Source organism: Ruditapes philippinarum, unplaced genomic scaffold (assembly GCF_026571515.1).
Source record: "Ruditapes philippinarum isolate M1 unplaced genomic scaffold, ASM2657151v2 ctg6302_1_1_1_1, whole genome shotgun sequence".
In the NCBI taxonomy this organism is placed as follows: domain Eukaryota; kingdom Metazoa; phylum Mollusca; class Bivalvia; order Venerida; family Veneridae; genus Ruditapes; species Ruditapes philippinarum.
The window spans coordinates 1-24,250 of NW_026857317.1; the positions used below are offsets into that span (position 1 = coordinate 1).

At 33.5% G+C, this 24,250-nt stretch overlaps 1 protein-coding gene across 1 annotated transcript; it reads left to right on the forward strand.

Moving 5' to 3' along the window:
• Positions 1 to 1,362: 1,362 nt before the first annotated feature.
• Positions 1,363 to 12,030, forward strand: LOC132749368 (calmodulin-A-like). The gene is made up of 7 exons (XM_060739101.1): positions 1,363 to 1,383; positions 1,626 to 1,726; positions 5,554 to 5,699; positions 6,865 to 6,976; positions 8,005 to 8,093; positions 9,490 to 9,546; positions 10,153 to 12,030. The coding sequence occupies exons 1-7, from the start codon at positions 1,363 to 1,365 to the stop codon at positions 10,332 to 10,334; spliced, it is 708 nt and encodes a 235-aa protein (XP_060595084.1). The 3' UTR covers positions 10,335 to 12,030.
• The last annotated feature ends 12,220 nt before the right edge of the window (positions 12,031 to 24,250 follow it).

Sequence of the window (24,250 nt, forward strand, 5' to 3'; positions counted from 1 at the left end):
TACCAAAATCCATTACATTACCTCTTTACCAACTTCAACATTTACCTCTTTTACCAAATCCATGCATTTACCTCTTACCAAAAACACCAATACCCTTTACCTCTTTTACCCAACTTTCACATCATTTACCTCTTTACCAAATCCTGCAAATTACCTCTTTTACCAACCACCATACTTTACCTCTTTACCAAACTTCCCAACCATTACCTCTTACCAAAATCCAACAATTACATCATGTTTTACCAATCCTTATCTTTACCTCTTTTAAACCAACTTCAACCATTACCTCTTCACCCAAATACCATACATTACATCTTTTACCAAACCATTACATACCTCTTTACCTTCTTCAATACATTACCTTTTTTACCCAAAAATCCATACATTTTACATCTTTACCAACCTTTCCATTACACTTTACCTGTTTACCAACTTTCATACAATAATTACCTCTCTACCAATCTACATAATTATAACATCTTTACCAACTCGCAATACAAATTACCGTTTTACCAACTTCAACAATTACATCATTTACCCAACCTCATACCATTAAAACCTGTTTACCAACCCTTCATACATTTACCTCCTATTTGACCAACTTCATATATTACCCTCTTTACCATCTACATATTATTACAGTTTACCAACTCCATACATTACCTCTTTACCATCTACATTATTACATCTTTACCCACCCATTACATTACCTCTTTACCAAATCCATTAGACGCCACCCCCCCTGACAATCTTTACCCAAACTCATACCATTACCTGATTTCCAAACTCCATACATTACCTCCCTTTCCATCTACACTAAAATATTACATGTTTACCAACTTCATACATTACCTCTTTTCAAACTCTATACATTACCTCTTTACCATCTACATACATTACATCTTTGCCCACTTCATAGAGAACCTCTTTACCAACTGCATACATTACTTCTTTTCCCACTTCATACATTACCTCTTGACCTACTTCATACATAACCTCTTTACCAACTTCATACATTACATCTTTACCAACTTCATACATTACCTCTTGACCTACTCCATACATAACCTCTTTAACAACTTCATACATTATCATTTTACCAACTTCATACATAACCTCTTTACCCACTTCATACGTTACCTTTCAACAACTCCATACATTACCTCTTTACCAGCAATTCCCTTTCATTTTACCCTTTACAAACCATGTTCATTACCTCCTTCTAACATAATACATAAACTCTTTACCAAATACTCTTTAAATTTTTCATGAGCATGTACTGTTTGATTTGACAGTGAAACTATCGAAGTCGTAATTACATTGAGCTATTTTGGAGCCCTGACTCAAGCATACTTCAAAAACATGCAACAGCGGCGCATGCTTGTGCGATTTTATCCGTTGATGCATGCTTTTATGAAATAATTTCTTTTAGGTCCTACACATATCCATACATAATTTTAAAAGATATTTTAAAAGTTTTTGCTTTGTAATAAAAGGAATAGTTTTTTTGGTCAATTTAGTTGTTATATTTTTAAGAGTGCACATTATTCACATAGTGTGAGTTTAATTAATCTCGCCGTCAGCTATTTTGTTTTTATAGAAAAGTCCCACTATAAAAATCCTAGTTTAAAAATACCTGTATTTATAAAAAAAATATACTAGTTCTCTCCTTTCTTTTACAGAAAGATTCGGACATCCTGTCCAAGTACTCAGCTGGACAAATACGAGGAAGATTTAAAATTTGTTAAATTTTAAACTTTTTAAAGCAAGGGCCCAAATTTGTGGGCTCATGCTAGAAACCCCAATTTATTCCAAAAACTGCCCCTCTCGTCCCAAACTGATTCGGCTTTTATGCTTTGCAATATAGCCCAATCTCCCACGCAATGATCTACACTTACAGGATTAGGTTACTGCCTGTACCGTAACGATAAGTCGACATATTGGAACTACTTTCAGTCACATGGTAAAACGGTAGCCTCCATGTGCCACTTTTGTAGCCAAGATGATAGAGATATAATTCATTTATAGAGTGGAAGAAAGAATAATAGTGATTTTTTAAATTGATAAAAAGTCAATTTCTCTTCCCCCCTCAACTTTGACAAAAGTGGGTAGTACTTTTAGGGGTTACTTCCGCGAAGGAACTTGGCCCTTTAAATTTTAAAAGCGGGGGGAATTGCATTGGTTTTATTCGAGGTGTACGTATATTTTAAAAACTCACAAATTTATATTTCCAAAAGAAATTAATTATAACACGGAAATTTTTTTATTACAATTTTAAATAATAGGTAAAAATAAAAACCGGGGATTATAAGAAATGGGGGCCTTATCCTACCTTTAAAAATTTCCCGTTTTTAAAGCCCAAAGAGGTATTTTTTTAGCAGGGAAAGAAAAGCCTGACACATAAAAATTTTCTGTTAAAATAGGGGTAAACCAACCAAATTTTTTGCCCAAAAAGCTTCAAAAGGGTTACCCCCCCCTTTCATTGAAATTTTTGCGATCACAGGAACTGCATACACCTTTTATTTTAAATGGCAAAATCCAAGTCAAAATTACACAGAGGACTCATAAAATATTTTCATTTTCTTCAGAAAACCATTTTGTGTTACTTTTTTTAAATCAGGTTTTTATACTTAAAAAATACCCCCCTTTCATCCCAATCGCCTATGATAAACTGAAATCATTAACGGTTTTCCCTGCACTTTTTTTCAGCCAATCGCTGGCCTCTATCCCGTGTTACAATCGATCCCTGAACCCTATACCGGGAGAAGAAGACGGTTTCTGTTTTGCCGATTATCGCTTGTACTAAACATTTGTAATCATTTTCACACTTTCAACCGTTGGGAAAATCGGTTTAAAATTAAGATATTATAATGTATCGTTTTCAGACATGCTTTGTCGGTTGTTTCAGAGGATTTTTTGTTGTTGTTCAAATTTTTTTCCAGCAATCACTATTAATGAAAAACGCTTTGAAAAACGAAAAATTTAATGGGAATACTCTAAATTTTTCAATTTTGTTTTAGAAATAGGGAAAAGGAAAAATTGATTCATCCTTTTAAATTTCCCCCAAAAGTTGGAACGCCGAATTAAAAAAAAAACCCATTTCCCAAAGTCTCTGTTTAAAAAATTTTTCAAAAAGACCCAAATTTATTTGGAGAGCTATAATTCAATTTATGCGAAATGTAAAATTTATTTTTAAAACCCCGAAAAATTTTTAGTTGCCCCAAATTTTTAAAAGTAAGCCTTTTTCAGTTTTTAAAAAATGATTTTGGGCTTTCAGAAAAGAATCAAAAAAAGACCCGGGGCATTATTTATCTAACAAAAAAATACAAGTCAAAATTAAAATAAAAATTTTTTTATTCGCTTTTTGGGGTTTCCCTATAAATCACGGGGACAAAACCACGTGGGCTTCTTAAATTGAATTTCGGGAAGAATCTTTTAAATTATAAGGACAACAGACCATTTGGGAATTTATATGAATCATTTTTTTATTACTTTTCTTCTTTTCTAAAAAGTACAAAAATCTGGACCTTGGAAGCATTAATCACAACAAAATTACATAAGAATTGCAGACTCGGTTTGACTTGAGTCTGTACATGAGGGATAATGAAAAGGTGCAACATCCCTCACGCTCCCTAGCACCGGCTTGAGCGGTACTCAATTCTCAACACTTAATAGTGCTGGCATCATATGAACCCGAAAGGACCAGAAAATCATAACAACACTGAAGTGAAGTACCGGAGCAACTTTTTACAGCTGCCACACAGCACTTTGACACCTCTGTTGTGAATACAAAAATTCTGGAAACAAAGTGATCCCTCGGAAGCCATTATAATCACAACAAAATTACATAAAGAATTGCAGGCTCGTTTGATTGAGTCTGTACTACATGAGGATAATGAATAGGTGCCAACATCCCTCACACGCCCCCTAGCACGGCTATGAGCAGGTACTCAATTCTCAACTCTTAATAGTGCTGGCATCAATGATCCCCAAGGGCCAGAAAAATATATCAACAACACTTGAAGTGAAGTACGGTAGCAACTTTTTACAGCCTGCCCACACAGCACTTGACACCTGCTGTTGTGAAGTACAAAAATTCTGGAAACAAAGTGATCCCTCGTAAGCATTAATCACAACAAAATTACATAAGAATTGCAGAGCTCGGGTTTGATTGAGTCTGTACATGAGGATAAATGAATTAGTGCAACATCCCTCATGCCCCTAGCACCGGATTGAGCGGTACTCAATTCTTCAACACTTAATAGTGCTTTCATCATTGATCCCGAAGGACCAGAAAAATATAACAACAATGAAGTGAAGTGAAAACATTTATTATAAAAGCATACCCATAAAAAATATCCCCTTTTCAAACAAGTAAGCTGTCTAAACATTTAAAACCGGTGCCCATGTGTGGGGTATGTGTATGGGGTATTTGAGACATCTAAAAAAAACTTAAATTAAAAAACATATTCAATGATATATAAACATACATGCATAAATATTTGAGAAAATTGCCTTTTGATGTTGAAACATATATACCTTTGTTTGGCCTTACTTCCTAATTTGCATTAAATATCAAACATTCACTTTTTTTTCTTTTTTGTTTTCTTTTTTATGTAACCACATGTATTGTCATGCTTTTATCTTTTGCATTTCACTGCTTATTGTTTGAGAAAAAAGCGAATGGTTATATCAGCAAGAAAGAAAATGATGTATTGAGAGGGATTTGAGCCTCGGGTCTCTTACATCTGAAGCAAGTTGGACCAGGGCCTGTGGGGAAGCTAAGATGTTTACACAATACAAGGGGGGATAATCCAGATTATCTTTGAGCATTAGAATTTAACACACTATTATTTAATATTTCTTTAAAAGATAAATGTATGCATTAAAGTTGTTTTTTTTATAAGTTTTACATAAACTATGATTTATGAACAAATTAACAAATTACGTATAAAACAAGATTGATTAACAACCAATCATGTACGACTTATAGATCTCATACCCCCTCCATGTACATAAATGTGTTGCAACCTTTTAATAAGTAACCCATACTGTACATAAATATTTTTTGGAAAAAAAAGTATTAGTTTCGAGAAGTAACACAGCGTGAATTTCTGAATTTTCAATTATGTGGTAAACACTTTAAAAACAAATTATTGATTTTTTCCCTTTGAAAACGTCGCTTCTGAATCGACCAACTTTTGCATTGGTTTCCTGCCAAAGTAGATCACAAAAGGTCACATGGTTAAGGATCCATTGAATTCGAGCATATTTTGCTCTATTTTTAATTCAGATGTTCATTTAGTAAGTTACAAGATATCCAATATAACCATGTTTACGAAAACAATATTATCATCACTGGAGTGCGAACAAAATGAAGTTGCATGGCATTTAGCGTTAAATATCAAATATTGACACTTCTGGTATTATCTCTTTGACATTTCTTTATCTCCATTTTGTATTGCCGATCCATATAATTATGAACATTGTTCAACTACGTCTACGTCGTAGCTATGATTATTTAAAATTACATTAAATGATGTACTCTATTACAGAGCTAAGGGAAGCGTTCAAATTGTTCGACAAAGATGGCGACGGTTCGATCACCGCGGAAGAGCTTGGAACCGTCATGCGGAACCTTGGACAATTTCCGTCCATGGACGAGCTGAATATGATGCTGAAAGAGATCGACATTGATGGTATGTTTTTATCGTATTCCTTCGTTTATAAATGATATTGTATCTTTCATTTATAAATGATATAATTGTATATTTCATTTATTAATAATATTTATCTTTCATTTATAAATGATATTGTATCTTTCATTTATAAGTCATATGGTATCTTTCATTTGTATATATGATACTGTATCTTTCATTATAAATTTTTATTATATCTTTCATTTTAAATATGATACTGTATCTTTCCTTTTATAAATCATATTATAATCTTTCATTTATAAATGATATTGCATCTTTCATTTATAAAATCATATTTTATCTTTCATTTATAAATGATATTGTATCTTTTCATTTATAAATAATATTGTATCTTTCATTTATAAATGAAAGATTATGTGTCACCCTTTATCGCGCGAGTTACTGTGGCTACCGACTCTTGCAAAGTGTGTTTTTTATCAAATGTACCGATGCATCTCAGAATGCCACACAAAATCCTTTGAACATTTCTTCAGCATTCAATTAACAGAATTCCAATGGTTTATGCAAGATGTGGTCTGTTGGGGCGGTGAAGAATAGTTTGATCAAAGGGGCGTTTTTCATTCGTTACGAGATACCACAATTACACATATTATTTCATTCATTCTAAATGCAGTCAGAATCAACATGGAATTGTAAGCTCTCGTATAAAGTGTGCTTCTCTTTTTCTTCCTTTTGAACTTCTTTTACTTCCTTGAAAAATTATCGCTCGATGTTGTTATGCGTCTCTTCTTTATTGAACTTATGAAAAACAATGATCCACGTCAAAGTACCCTTCAAACTAGAAAAACTGGAATGAATAAAAATGACGGTTATTTTTCTACGACCATATTGCTTTGTAAACAAATGTACACGCATTTATTTTTATTTAAAAAAATATACTTCAAGAAATTGACAATATTGTTTGCTAATTATGATTAACAAAGCTATTAATCAGATCTAGAGGTCTCAGATTAAGTCCTTGAATTAATTTCGGCACGGACAGAAGCGATTTACCCATATACCGGTATAGTATTTTAATGAAATTTAATGCTTACTTATATACAATACATGTATAATAGTTATTGAAAATGGCTGGCCCATTCAAGGAGATTGTAGTCGTTAATAACATTATTACTATAGAAATAATACTATTTTACGTTTTAAGGTGATGGAACGTTTAGTTTTGAAGAGTTTGTACAAGTGATGGCTAACATGGGCGGACTTAGTGAACAGTCTGAGGAGGATGAAGAGAAAGAGTTGAGACAAGCTTTTACTGTAAGACACAAAATATACGTGCAGTATTTCATGTTAACATTAAAATCATTTTCTTTTTTCATCGCGAGACACGAGATATACGTGCTGAATTTACATTTATATTTGAAAATAAATTAGAAAATATAGTGTAAGTCAATAATTTTTGTATAAAAATGACTCGTTATGTCGATGCTTGTATAGTGTTTAAATTTAACTGTGTTTACTGTGAAACAGAGCTTATAGTGTTAACGAAAAGACGCCAGGATTTTGGGAAATATCTCAATTCCAAGATGGTTTTTTGCATTGTTTTTTGTATTGTTTTTTTTTCTTTGTAACTGCAAATTTCACATTATTGTAAGGAAAGATCTGATTTTACCAGTAATGTATAATGTCAATGTGAAGGCGATTGTAGCACCGGTTTGAGCGGTACCTAAAGTGCCCGAAGGACTAGGAAAATATAACAACACTGAAGTGAAGTACGGGGAGGGGCACGACACTTGGCACCTGCAGTTGTGAATTTAAGTCTGAAAACAAATATTTGAACATTTGCGCCTTATTTACATATATTAGCAATTGCCATGGAGTGTTCATTGCAAAAAGAATTTTGCAATGATCTTTGCATAGCATGAATTTACCATTGCAAAATAAGAAAAAATAGATTTTTGAATTAAAAAACATTACAATGACTCCTAAAAACTTTGTTAAAGTTTCAAGTTTGCCAAGACAAAATCAAGAACACGTTAGTTATGGCAAAATACGGAAAACCAATGGTAAAATGCAATTTTACCATGGCAAAAACAAACTTTGGATATATATTTTTGCAAAAAAGGTGTAAAGGTAGAGAAACAAAACATACACTTTAATAAAAGTTCTAATCAAATTTAACGTATCAAATTGAAACATATTTCATAATCTAAAAAATTGAGACATTGTTTACAATTTTAAGGCGTGTAATATATTTGATGAATTTTTGGGAGAACTGGCGGGGTAACTAGAAACCGGCGGCTAATATATATATGTATGTAGCCTTCTCATTTTTTGTATTTGCAGGTTTTTGCAAATCTGGGTGTGGCTACATATGTGCTTCGGATATCCGAGCAATTCTACAATGTCTAGGGGAAGATCTGACAGAAGAAGAAAGTAAGGCATTTCACGGTTTCATTCATAATTAATATTGCATTTCGTTTTGTAATTATTAAGAAACAATATGTTTTGATTATCTTGCTATTTTTTATTGTCATTAATAACAACTTTAGACGGTTGCTTTCCTGTCGCAGTAGGGGACAAGGGGCGACAATTCTTAATGTAAAAGGATAGAATTTATTCATTTAGAGTTTGTACGTGCGCACGTATGTATGTGCATCTTTCTTGTAGACAAATTTGCAGATTTTTAATTAGGAACCATGAGTACTTTTAATGTGTATATTGCTGTATTAAATAGAACATATATTATGTCAGTCGTTCTTTTTCGGATAATTCCGTAAGCTCTCATGGTCACCGGGTTCATATGTACATTAAAGCGTTATGCACTTCCGTGTTTGTGATCAATATAGTGTTGTCTGCGTCTTTAAATTCTACGTAGTTAAAGAATACAATTAAATTGATGAAAACCGCGTCATTGTTTGGAATATTCGAAGGAATATTTTGAAGAAAACTTCCTGTTTGTGTCGCCAAATGTTGGATTCAGAAATCGTTAAATTGTCATTGTTGGAGTTCCAAATTAACGCAAATTCCATTACTGCGCTGCTACCAGAAAATTAACTTAGTTTGGATCTGATTTAGATTTAATTTATTATTGAAATCATCTTCATAATTTTAAAGTTCAATGTACATATAATGTTAACCAATGACACTACGTTACAATTAAACGAGTAAAATTTCACTGTAAAATAAATCGATTGCAATTAGTTGTTTGGCGTCTAATAAATCATTCGGATTACTTGGCATCTAAAAATGCTATTGTTCTGAATCAATCAAGTCGGCGTCTGGAAAATTTGATAAAATTCTTAATACTAAGATAAAATTCCGATGAACAATTATAAGACTGTATGATGCAAATTGGATTAAACAAAATGGCGCGGCATATAGAAACTACCCTTTATGATATTCGCGAATTAGTGATATACTGATCACATTGCAATATACAAATTGCAGTTTTATTATATGCTATTCCTGGTTGAATAGTGATAATCATATAATACATACAAGATAATGAATGAGTGGGAGTTCAATACCGAATTTATTGAAAAAGTTGAATAAAATCATATTATGCGAGCCTCTGGCGAGTACAAGAAATTTAGTAATGATGCTAGACGAAAATAACATTCAACTTATCATATACCCGAAAAGTAACATAGACTCACTTTTTATTGACGGGGTATAAATATATAACAACATCGCTATATGTTTGTATGCACGGCCGTGCAATACCGTTTTACGGAGTCTCAAAAGTGATTAATGAAATTGATTTAATCATCCTATATTTAACTGTAATAAATCAAGTTTTAATAGCATAACTTTAATTTCCATTTCACAGTCGATGAAATGATTGCCGAGGTGGACATCGACGGAGACGGCAGAATAGATTATGACGGTATATTAACTATTTTAAAATATATGAGCCGCGTCACGACAACACCAAAGTAATGCGTTTGCATCTGCTCAGTCTGATCAGGATCCATGCTGTTCGCTATCAGTTTCTCTACTTGTAATAGGGTTTGTAAGCGAGCAGCATGGATCCTGATCAGATTGCGCGGATCCATGTTGGTCGCAAATGCATTACGTTAGTTTTGTCGTGACGCGGTTTAATTTTCATCACTTTAATGCTCCCTATCAACGATAAGTTTTGCACGATAACGGTTACACAGTCACTGCTTTGGTTTTATGTTATCTCTACCATCCATAACGTAGCCGGGCACCATGCACAATATAATATGCAAGTGACAGCTGAGCAAACCAATATCATTTTGTAACTATCTAGTGACCGTATAAGGGAATGTTCGCTCCTTCAATTCAGAAAATTAATATGTTATTTTTGTTTTTTTTAGCCATTATTGTTAATATCGGTGAATCATATACGGCGATAATTACACTTGTTAAAAGCACTAACGATGCTATAATTGCCCAATTAGTGGCAGTAATACTGCTAATGAGAATATTGAAAGAAGTACAAAAATAGTTTAATGTTTTCCTATTTCAGAGTTTATAGCGTGTGTTTGCTCCGACACAAGTGCTGACAAAGAGGACAGCAAGGTGGAATCTCCGAGACCAAGTCCCAAAGTGGGCCAGTCCGAACCGGACACGACGCGTCCGCAACCACAGGTTGTAGTTGAAAGGAACGCAGATCCGAGCACCTCGAAAGCACAAGATGGCCCTGAATAGGCTCGGTGTACAGCAAACATAAACTATGAACAAAAATATTTCTTTTTCTGAAAGTTTTTTTCTGTTAATCCTTTGTTTTTTACGCTTAGATTTGAGACGCATTAATGCAAACCTGCAAATTTTCAACAAAATATATTCTTACTGAATACAATCGGGCATGCATTGTACTGTATTAAATATTCAAATTATATTTGTATTGAAAGAACCACAAAAAGGAAATGTCTGATGATTTGACAACAGTCACTCACGTAAACGTTTACAGGTCTAAATACCGAGATGAAACATCCTTCTGTTTCTGTTGTTGTATTTCATACCTTAAACTGTTGTAATAAAAAATGTTTTGTTTATATCAAAACGAGTGAATTTATACTTTAAAATTGAAAACATATAAATAAATAATGTGAAAAAATAACGGAATGGTCACAGGAAACATATTATCAGCACTGCCTGGGACTTTGAATTCTTTCATATGTGGAAGCTGGCCAGCTAGCTTACGAAATGTCGTAAAAAGTTTTACTCAGTTGTTCGTTCTTGCCTGAAATAATACACGGAACGGCACTTGATGTCTTCCTTCACCAGTAAAGATGGAACCTCTCCATATGACCTTTACAATGTTAGTGTGACTTAAAACACAACTCAAAAAAGTGCTTCAGTCCGATATTAGGAGGCGACATTTTGTGTCAGTCACGTGCGTAATTATACCACTCTTTCGCCACGTGCGTAATTATACCACTCTTTCAATGGTGAATGTAAGCAAATTCTAGTAAATATAAAATAAAATAAAATTCAACACTCACTTTAGATCCTGATGGGTGTGTGTCTTTAAATCACATGACGAATGCAAACCCAAATTTCACACGTGGCACGAAGAACTATCTGTGTATTAACTTAACGATATAACTAGACATTATTCCTGATGGCAATTAATTTGCAAATATTTTATGTTTTTAATCAAAGCACATATTCTGCTATAAATTTTCCATCACAATTACAGGTCTTCAAAAGATAAAAAGAAATAACTGTAAACAAACTGCTTACAAATGGAAGCCCCCATTTGCCGATTTTGTGGCAAAAGTGATAGACATATAATTCATTTATAAAGTGGAGGAAAGAATAACAGTGATTTTGTGAAATTGATAACAGTCAAGTTTCCTTCCAAATCAGGCATAGATGAAGTTTGAAAAAGTTATAGGAGTAACTTAATCAAGAAGGAGCACTGCCTTATCAACGGTGTATACTCGTTATCTACATACGAGGCCTACGGAAGGAGACGCTCTTTTATGATTGACGTCTTGATTGACATTATTATATTTATTTCACACTTTTCAACCGTTGACAATGGTTTAAATTATGATTTATTTCATCTGAATGAATGCAAGTCAAATTTTGGCTGTTGTTCAAATATGGTTTGTTGTTGTTCAGATATTTTTCAGTTCAATTTAATTTATTACTGCATAATTACGAAAACGCCGAAAACCGAAAATTTAATTACTACTCTATTTTTTCAATTTGATTCTATCCGCTAATGCCCCAAGTGTGGAACGCCAAATTAACATAAACTCGATTACAAGAGTCTCTGTTTAAATATTTGCAGAGAAGATCAACTGATTTGGAGAGCTATAATTTAATTTATGCGAAGTGTAAATCATTTAGAACTCTCGAAATTATTACTGTGTAAATAAAAAGTTAACTTATTTCAGATGTAAAAAATGATTTTGTGCTTGCGGAAAAGAATCCAAGCTCAGACAGGGCATTATTTATCTACAAATGTACAAGTCTAACTCAATCATGAATGATTTTGACCATTTTGGGAATTTATAGGAATCAGTTTTTTCATCACTTTTCTTCTTTTCTAGAAAGTACAAAACATTTTTTATAGCCGCATACCCGTAAAAAAGTATCCCCTTTTCAAACAAGTAAGCTTGGCACAACTGTCTTAACATTTAAAACCGGTGCCCATGTTTGGGATGTGTGTAGGGGTTATCTGAGACATCTTATAAGACTTAAATTAAAAAAACAAATTCAATGATATAATTATAAGCATACATGTATAAATATTAAGGAAAATTGCCTTTTGATGTTGATATTAATTTCTTTTGCAAAGAATATGTCCTTACTTAAGTTTTAATATTCCAAATGACTTGACACAATACCGCCCTTTCTCGTCAGTATTTTGCGTTGAATGCGATTTTGATTCTGAATAGTGCATACACCCGGCGTTGAAATGTTACAGAAATTGAGAAATTGTCGATTAAACTAAAAGTTTCACACAACTGGAAGGTTAGTTTATTGTAGAACCTATTTCACAAATATATTTTCAATCTTTTATTTTTTCTTTGTACGAAAAATGTCTTAAAACGACATATTTACAGGAAATAGACTTATGATACTGCGTACACTCTCAAAAAATCAAGATACTGCGTACACATTTACATGTTATTGATTCTTCCTACACTTTCTTCGAAGCAGTCTAAGTTCATTATTGAATCAAATGGATAACACTGGCGAACAATAAATAATAAAAAGATAATTAAGATAAAAAAAACAAAAAACTAAGATTAAATCCTGTGATAAAGTATTATTCTTTCAAATGTTTAAATGTACATCCTAAGAAAGGTTTGAGTTTAATATTTTTCGTTAAATTTGTTACACTCTAAACTGATAATTTTTTTGTACACTGCATTTTAATTACAGTCAAATTTGTAGCTCATTTAAAGAAATAAATTTATGCCGATTTTTTCGCGATTTTTTCTCCAGACAACATGAAGGACGATGGACATCGTTAAGATGGTCCTTACAAATGTGACCTTTCAATAGGCATGTTTTTTTCTTTTCTGAGCATTATTACTTGACATATACGAAACGTCATTCCTCTGAACGCAAGTTTGCATGCCATTTTGGAAAATGAGAATAGAAAGAGAAATATTGCCCTTAAATTATTTCGTATTCATGATCTTTAAGACATTTACTACAGTTTTATGAAAATTTAACCCTTTCATAGAATTTTCTAAATTTTTTGTATGATCAGTAAAATTTGATGGCCGTATATCTCAAAATTGTCAAAATAGCCACACTGTGTTATAACAATGTATAAGAAAGCTAATTACAAACACAATAAGCATAATTTTATACAAAACTTGCTTTATCTTAGGGTTCTATTTGAAACAAACGATAATCTGAACATATTTATTAAAATAAAGAGTTTTTCATGCTTCTTAACTGAACAAAAAATGAGAAAAATAAACATGAATTCTGTAAATAATTAAAGCTATCAAAAAAGCTCTTCCATAGAATTTTCTACATTTTTGATATATCAAGTAAAATTTTATTGTGGATTCAAAAATAGAAATAAAAAAATATGTTGACGTGTTAGTTGTTTTGTAAATGGACAGTTTCCATGGTTACCGCATATATTTGTATGCCAACAGTCAAAATTACCTCGCTTTCTTGAGAAATATCAGTGTTATACTAAAAGCATTGTCAAATATACAACAAAAACGTATTGTTATATAAATTACTATTTCTTTTGATGTTATATGAAGTAAATGATTCTGAATATGTTTTTAAAACAAGTTATATAAGGCCATATTATTTCTTCACTCGGCTAACATACCTGAACAGTAACGAGTATTCAGAAATTAAAAAAGAAAATAATGATAATTGGAACATTTCTTAGATATTATTATTGTTATTTATTCAACATTTTTAAAATATATCATTTTAAACTTCTTTGCATTTGTCTTACAGTAATCAAGTGGCGACACACTTTCGTCAATAACGCGCGCAGAATCATCATCAATGCTATCGTGCAAATGCTGGGAGAAATCCTTTATCTGATGTTGTCTAAACGACCTTTTATTCTTTTGAACCGATCCATCTCCTGAACATTAAAAAATAGTTATTCTGTATTATTTGCTCATTATTTGCGTATAGTCGAAATTTAAACAGTTATCCGAGTACTTTTCAATATTTGACCTTCTTTTTGAAGAGTAAAAGTCCGCGATTATCTTTCTTGGAAGCGCATAACGATGCGCACAAAAAGCTACCGAAAACGTCTTTTAATAGGAGTTCAGTGCTTTAATATGCACTAGTGAACCATCGTGCATCTATTATTTATCAAAATAAACTTTTCTAAACTAATGGTTAATCTTTCACATTACATCAAGTTGTTTATGAAGTTGTTGAATACCGATATAATATATTTTTTATAACTTTTGCCCTACGCAGAATGCGCGCGCACGAAATGCAACATCCGTTTCTATGGAAAATTCGAATCGTAAAATGGTTTAAATGCTCTTAGGCAAACAAAACTCGTAAAATTAGAATCTTGTATAAAGTAGGGTGTAAAAATTAATTTCAGGGTGGTTAAACAAGGAAATATGTATTGATTTTGAGTGAACTGTGCAATAATATAACATTGTACGGAGTAGATGAGCAGTAATGTAATTTCAAAGGCCATAGGCCTACGGACATCTAAATGACATTTCGTGCTATATGTATATCACAGAGCAAACAGAATCATGATGTGTTTCCATTCTAACACGTCAAGGAAAACTAAAGTTGGACTATATTGGTGGTGGTTAAATTTGTTCTCGCCTTAGTGTTTATAATATTAACGCACTCATTCAATATACTCATATATCACGTAGCCATGCTGCTTTTGCGTCTCCGTAAAAATGGTATTGCACGGTCGTGACTATATCTTGACGTGACGTCATATGCGTTACATAAACACGACGGTGCAATACCATTTTTACGGAGACGCAAAAGCGTCAAGGGTATGTGATAAACAGAGTATATTTAATGGGTGTAGGTTTAATACTGAATTTCTTGAATGAGTTGAACAAAATTATATTATACGAGTTTCTAGCGTGTATATTATTATTTTATTCAACGCGTTCAATAATTTAAGTATTAAACTTACACGATTTTAATATTCTATTTATCATATACTAAAAATTAGACCGTTTGAAGTGAAAGAAAACATTCGTCATTGACACGCCTGTTGTATAACGCTCACATTTAGCGCGTGTTTACGTTATGTTTATATTAAGAAAATGGCGTATGTCAAAATATATGCACGGCTTTATAATACTGCATGTTTGTAACGTCACCTTTCATTGGATAATTGTGACGTTTATATTATTAGTTATAAAGATTGTTGACAGGTTATATGGCCCTATATAAACGACTGTTCGTTAATATAACCCGAGCTGCTGTCGATGTATAAAGATATCTCTTTTTATTCCTCTTAAAATGATGCTTGCTGTATTATAAATTCGTTTTAAATATTTCTGACAAGTTATATGACCCTATATAAACAGTTGTTTGCAACATAACCCTCGCCCAGCGACTCGGGTTATATTTACAAACAAACGTATATAGGGCCATATAGCCTGTCCAAAATATTTTCAGTTTCCGTTTCCGGTTATGGAGAGGTGGAAAATTTTCTCTCGCACTAAAACGTAAATTATAAATGGAATTAAATGTGATTGGATTTTATATTCAGTATGGTTTCTTTACAAATTAGATTAACTTCATTATTCGTGTACATTCGTGTACTAAATCATGAAAATATAACTTAAATTAGTTGAAATTTGGAAGTTAGCAAATTTTCTGTGTCTTCTTTGTTTGAAAACTGTGAGCAATGACCAATGCGCAAACGTTGAATTGTGTTTACTGTAGACTGATTGAACTGTGATCAGTAATCATTGATCGCTGGTGTATATAAACTATGGCACTCCGACAAAATCTAACGGAACTTGAACCAGTTATGTTAAGCGATCAAACAACGGTAAAATTTCCCGTTAATACGGCGTTGAAATCTGACAACATCGCTCAATATGACTATAGAAGTACTATGTCGCCAATGTCACCGAATAAAATTCAAACATATGTCCCTAACATTGACTTAAACACTCACTAAATGAGTCGTTATCATTTGAAGCCATTCCTCGAGTGGATTAAAAGACAGAAACGGATCTCAACGAGTTTTATCAGTTGCAGTCGTGGGTAAGAGACCTGCGAGCAGACATGTTTGTCGACAGGTTGGTCTTAGAATATAACAAGTCTGACACGAAACTGGAAGAAAGTCGTCAAATGCTTTTTAACATTATAAGGGAATCGGAAGGGTACACTTTCGATGTAAATACTGCGCTTAAACGTCGTGTAAGTACCAGACAGGAGGACTCTGCTTATATTAAGCTTGTCTATGACATTCATGCTATACTCAGCGTAATCGAAGGAGAGGAGAAAATATAATCGTTATTGACTAATTATAACAACATCAAAAAAGCCAAGTCGCCGTAAATCATCTGTCATTTTACAAGATACTTATAAATGTGTATGCAAAGTAGAGATCGAGCAACTCAAGATCACGGTTGCATCTCTACAAACAGTGCAGTTTTGAATCTACGCATGCGGAAGCTATGGAGAAACTAACTAAGTCAGTAACTCATTCTTAAATGAATCCTACAAACAAACATGACAGTGTTCAAACTTGTGTTGATAACATAAATAAACATGTTAGTAAAATAGAATTCACAGTGATGAAAGACCTAGAATTGTGTAAGACATATATTCAGTCTAATAGTGCTTCTATAAAAAATACTCAAGACCACCTTTTTCAGATATTTTTTACATTTGCGCACTTTAAATCATGTGTCGAAACCTGTGGTGTGAATATATCGGACCATTTGCGGAATGCAGAAGAAAATACCGTCACGTCACAACCTGGGCATGACTCCCAGACACCTATCGGTAATTTAAGTGGAACCTCAGAAACAATTCCTAACAATACCAACTATTGTTACAACAAGATCTGATAGCCAGACAAAGCGGTAGGTCTCGTATGCAGATGTATGTAAAAGCACTGGCACCGCTTTTAAAAAAACAGTCTTACCTATTTAACCCTGATCAAATCGAAAAAGATACCAAACATAGTACCTGTAAACCGGTATCAATGCCGAGCCTGAAGCAGCAACATACTAATCCAAGACCCAAACTACCCCTTACACAGTCAATGCCCAACCCTTCACCTCCACGTTAACGTTGAATACGAGGAGGAGGAGGATTTTTCATAACATGCGCGAAGGATTTTTCATAACATATGTTCAGGAAAAGGGGCTACATGTTACAAAAGTATGTATCTTTAGAAACCGAGAGTATAAAACAGTTTTAGTACGAATTAACGTTGAAGACAACGGTAAGGCTAATCTCCTAATCAATGATCCGTACTTCTTGCCACGGGACATAATTTGCAGGGCCATGGATGTCTCAAAATGCATATAATAAGTCCCGTTATAACGATAAAGATATTAATACGTTTGGTAATGGGACAAAAGCAATGCTAGAACAAACCGAAACTGCAATGATGACGCCTACTGGGAGGGAAACGAATACAATTATAATCAATGCAACACATACTCCGTGTTAGAGCATGTTGTAGACTAATATGTGTCTTGACAACTATAAAGACAATTTGAAAATTGCGACCTGGTATTCAACTGGAATCATCTCAGGCGCAATTTATTTGTGTGACTTATCAATAAACGAGAATATAGATATTTTTGGTATATCAGAACACTGGTTATACAGAAAAGACCTCCATATTTTAGACAATATCAATAACATCTATATAAGTTTCTCTGTTTTTCGAAGAAGGATGGGGAAAGGAGGTCTGGCAATGCTATGGCCTAAGAAATGGAATTCATATATTACATCATTAGATATTGTTTCAAAATACTTTATTGGCATCCAAATTATGATAAAACCCGAAACATACATTATCCTTCTTCAGATTTATATGCCATGCGGAAATCACCCCATGCATGTATACAGAAATTGTCTCGAAGAACAAGAAAATATAATTTGCATGTATATAGACAAAGGCACATTAATAGTAATGGGGGATTATAATACAGAACTAAAGTCAGATCGAATAACAAGCACAATTCCACAAAGCCCTAGAAGTGCGCCTTTGCTTGCTTTACTTAGGAAATATAACCTTCAAACCATAAATACATTAAAATCTTGCCGCGGAGCAAAAAACAGCAACGTTCCATATAACAGTAACAGAGAAACTTTATTATGTAGTCTTACCGGATTCATACGTACAATATGTCAAAGACTGTCAAATTGTTGAACGTATCGACACATCGTCCAATCATTTGAACACTTAACATTGAGTACGATGGTAGGCCAAACTTCTTGGATCTTAAAACATGCGACCGTAAAATCATTAACAGGCATAATGTTGAACAAGACCATTTTAACCAGTATATAGATTATTTAGAAAATTGCGACGTTCTGCGTTATGCACAAGATTTTCCTATAAATAATAAAAATGATATAGCTGATCTTTTCGCTGGTATTGTTACAATTGTGAATCTTGCAACATATTTGTTTATACCAAAGGTTAATAATCAAATAATTAAAGTCATACATAAACCCATACTGGAATACTACGCTATCATCATTACACAAAGATATGAAATTAAAGCGCAATAACTGGATACTGGCGGGAAAACCTAGAACGGAAAAATCAATATCTTTAAAAGAATACAAATCGCTCAAAATTAAGTTTAAATGCGCACACCGTGAAGTTGCAACGTTCTTTTTGCAGGAACAGGAAGCAGAAATCGATACGGCCGCAGAGTGCGATAACAACGAGTTTTGGCGTCGTATTAATCACCGGCGAAATAAAAAAACCTTAAAACCCTGGATTTAAAATGTGCTTTAACGGTACGATATATACAGCGATCCACAAAAGATAAACACTGAGAACATATTTTAGTGAGCTATACACACCTGACGACAACTCAAGCATCGAAAAAAGCCATTTGTCAAAAGTTGAAAATGAGCTGATCGATATAAAAAAGCTTTGTGAAAGCTCAAATGACACTACTTTCAACATTACTTCAGAAATGATAAGGAAAGCTTTGCAAACATGCAAAAAACGCAAAGCTTGCGGCAATGATTCAATTCATTATGAAAACATCATGCACGGCGGTTCACTTCTAATTGACGTAATCGCAAAATTGTTCAATAGCATGCTTAGGTTTTCACATACCCCGTTAGAAATGAAAAAGGGTATAATTTTCGCCCTTTTCAAGGGTGGGAGTAAGACAAAATCAGATCCAAATAACTTCCAAGCAATTTCTTTATGCTCGGTGATATTAAAACTTTTCGAAAAGGTTATATTAGAACTTCTTGAAAAGGATGGGAAGGTCAATTTAAATGCATCACAAGGTGGCTTTCAAATACATATAAGTTGTATAATGACATCTTTTATGGTAAGAGAATGTATATTATATCTATGATGTACAGACTCAATCAAACCGAGTCTGCAATTCTTATGTTATTTTGTTGTGATTAATGCTTCCGAGGGATCACTTTGTTTCCAGAATTTTGAAAACCATTCCCCAGTATATGCTTGTTTTCTCGATGCTAAACAGGCATTCGACCGCACTTGGGTATCATTACTTCTGGTTAAATCGTTCAAAATGGGTATTGATATTTCACTATTTAAAGTGATTTTGTCATTTTTCGAAAACTGCTATAGCTGCGTGAAATCACAAGGTTACACGTCAGACTGGTTCCCCATTTTGCAAGGAGCCCGTCAAGGCCAGTGTCTCAGTCCTTTTCTCTATCTTATATTCATAAAACGCTTAATGGAAGAAATGGACAGTAGTCAGCATTGCTTCAAATTAGGTACTTTAAAATATGGATGCCCAACTTTCGCTGATGATATGGTTATTATTTCAAATACAAAGCGCGGTCTAGATACTCTGATGGACATATGTTACAGGAACTCTCACCTGGACTTTAGGAGACAAAACCATAAACGAAACGGATAGCTACCTTCTTTTAGGCGTCCAATGTAACAACACTCTAGATATAGATGTTAATATCTCTATAAGCTGCGACAAACTTCGAAAAACCTTTTTTAGTATGTTGGATAGTGGTATTTACAGAAATGGCTTCCATCCTCTTACATGCAAAAAAATCTATGTGTCAGTTGTGCTACCTAAGGCTCTGTATGGAAGCGAACTATGGTCGGGAATTATTGAGACACAGTTACATCCCCTTATAAAACTAATCAATGTATAAAACACATTCAGTCAATACCAGTAAATACAAGGACGGATATAGCCCTGAGCTGTATCAGTATACATCCAATGGCCAATTTGATAGATAAACGAAAAATGTTATTATTTGGCCGGCTCTGCCAGTTAGACACTAAATTTCGAATAAAACAAGTTTTTGTACATAGGTTAACGTCATTTATGATCTTCCCAAGGAAAACAAAGGGATTCTTACCAGATATTTACATGATCCTAGGTAAATACAACCTAACAAGCTTCCTTATAATCTTTTACAGTACAGGGGTATTCCCAAATCTTAGTACCTGGAAAAGAATGGTCAAATCGACAATCAATAGCTCTATAGAGTTTGATTGGAAAAACCGTGTACTATGCGATAAAAGTTTGAACCAATTTCTCCTTGTTCATCCTGTTTTTGAACCATGTATTCTTTGGCATTTCAGTCGCAGTTAAAGAAACCTACATGCAGAGTGTACATCAACGTTTATTCTAATTTGCCGATATTTTTTTAGGAAATATGATATGAGATGAAAAAGTTGTAATCTAATGACAAATGATATATGTATTGTTTTGTCCCTGAGGGCAAAGTTATGGGTTACATTATCAAAACTTATGGGCATAGAAACCTGCAGATCATTGAAATGTTTCCTGGTTTTAAATCTTTTTATCTAAGCGACGAGACTAGAGTATAGTTTCAAAGCTTTCATCAAATGTGTATATTCGATGAACTGGCTGTGAATGTGAAATATACATGTTATAATTGTCCTATTCTGTTCGTAATCAACTGAATTTGCTACAAGTTCGCATACAAGCGCACGAATACACACCCATTTAAACGCACGCATGTACACACGCACGCTTATACTCACAAAGTAACCCCCCCCCCCCCAAAAAAAAAAAAAAAAAAAAAAAAAAAATCACACACACACACACGAACGCACGCAACAACACACGCACGCACGCACACTCTCTCTCACACACACGCTCGCACTATTGTTTCTTCTGACTTTACAACTTATATGTATTTGATTAATTTCGTTATAAGTTCATGTATTAACCGTTGTTACAGGTATAAAATCCCAAGATACTTTGTTTCGTTTCGATAAGAATCTTTAGCAAGAGGATATATTGCCGAATCGATATTCCAAAATTTTCGTTTTCTTCCTCATGTGTATACATTGTTTCTATGTTAAATGATTATTTACCTTATTTATATTATTTATCAATTCTGTGTGTATTCAATATTTGTTACATAAACCATTTTTACAGGTACATCTATATTGTATATCCTCTCAAGATAATTTTGTTTCGTTCCGATAAGAAGAGGATATACATGTATTGCTGAATACAATATTTCAAAATTTTCGTTTGCTTCTTCGTGTATATATATTGTTTCTATGTTAAATAGTTATTAACCTTATTTATATTATTTATCAATTATGTGTTTATTCAAAATTTGTTACATTAATATAATTATACATGTACTCATATGTTTGTCAGTCATACATTGATGTACATGTAATGATTTATATACTTTTTGTAAGAACTGTATTGTATATGTATGTACTCTTCAAAACTGGAGGAAATAAAGAAATATATAATTGACCCGCGTCACGACAAAACCAACATAGTTCGTTTGCGACCAGCATGGATCCAGACCAGCCTGCACATCAGCGCAGTCTGATCAGGATACATGCTGTTCGCTAACCAACTCTATTACAAGAAGAGGAACTGATAGCGAACAGCATGGATCCTGATCAGACTGCGCGGATGCACTATTAAGTGTTGAGAATTGAGTACCGCTCAAGCTGGTGCTAGGGGGCGTGAGGGATGTTGCACGTATTCATTATCCCTCATGTACAGACTCAATCAAACCGAGTCTGCAGTTCTCTTGTAATTTTGTTGTGATTAATGCTTCCGAGGGATCACTTTGTTTCCAGATTTTGATCCATGCTGGTTGCAAACGCACTATGTTGGTTTTGTCGTGACACGGCTCATATTATTTTTACGGTGACGCAAATGCGACACGGGTATTTGATAAAAAAGAGGATATTGAATGAGCGTAAGTTCAATATTGTTTTTATTAAACGGGTAAAAAAAATGATATTATGCCAGCCTCCGAAAAACATTATAGATCTATTATCTTATTCAACGAGTTCAATAAATTTAGTATTTAACTTACATGAATTTAACATTCTATTTATCACTTACCAAAAATTAAGACCTTTTGAAGTAAATGGGTATGTGATAAAGTATAATTAATTATCTATAATGATAGAAAAATGTCTAAGTTAAAAAATAAATACGGCCACCAATATTTTTAAATCAGTCATTAACGCAGTACAGACGTCTGAAGTGTTGTAAACTTGACGTCACAATGCAGCACCAAAATCAGCGCGTGCAAAAACCGTCAAAAAAAGAAAACTATTTCACTGCTATAAATAATGCGTATTTCGCTTGTGATAAAAAAAGAATACAATGTTTCCAATATTTGTTTCTCTCAAATTAATGTTCATCAACCGACTAAAAAGTCTTTAAGTAGGTCTATAGGCTATAAATTTGACTGTAAAAAGTTATGCAGTGTATCAGTTTAGAGTGATACATTAATGAGTAAATATATATTAAACTCAGACCTTTTTTATGATGCCAATTTTAAACATTTTAAGGGAGCATACTTTATCACAGGATTTGAATCTTATTTTTTATTCTAAATAACTCTTTATTATTTTTTTTCGCCAGTGTTATCAATTTGATCCCATTATGAACTTAGACTGCTTCGAAGAAAGTGTAGGCAGAATCAATAACATATAAATGGGTACGCAGTATCTTTTTTTAGATTGTACGCAGTATCATAATATCTATTTCCTGTAACAAGTTCGTTTTAAAATATGATAAACAAGATCGACAAGGAAAGGCGGCATTCAATGAACGCAGCCCCCATCCGACCCAGCAACAAGCGTCAGCGGCAAGGAGCCCAGGAGGACTCCAAAGAAAAACAGGACAGGGCACAAGACAGAGTACGGGCAGGCAAACCACTACATCAGAATACATAATTAGTAACTTATAAGGAATTAAAACAAAACAAATAAATGATTGAGTATAAGGCCCATTATGTCAAAAGGCACAGGGGAAGGGGACATGAGACACGGGGAAGGAGGGGGAATAAAATAAATAAAAACTAGGGACAAGGGGAAAAACTTACCGTAGACGAGAAACAACAAGAGACACGAGCAAAAGTGTCACCAAATCAGTATAAAACAACATAGACATACATCTGAGGAACTTTTTTCGTACGAAGGAAAAATAACAAAGATTCAAAATAAATTTATGAAATAGGTTCTACAATAAAATAACTTCCAGTTATGTAAAACTTTCAGTTTTATCGACAATTTCTCAATTTCTGTAACATTCAACGCCGGGTGTACACATTATCCAGAATCAAAATCGCATTCAACGCAAAATACTGACAAGAAAGGGAAGACTTGTGTATATTAAAACTAGAGGCAAGAACATCTTCTTTGCAAAATAAATTAAATTCAAATCTATTCTGATTGCTTTACATGGCTCGTTTTTGTTCAAATGTTCGCGTAATCAGGATTTTGAGGATGCGCGCGCATGGTATGACCCCCTTGTGATTGTGGTATTTATAACCTTAAAATTATAATGTAAAACGTACTGTCTGTGCACCAATAATTGATAAGCGCGAGGATATGATTAAAGACTGTGTTAGTCAGGCTGATTTTACGAAGATGAAGACAAAGGTTCTTGTAAATCATTACAAGTTGGACAGTGCTGAGCAGTATTCTCGAAGAG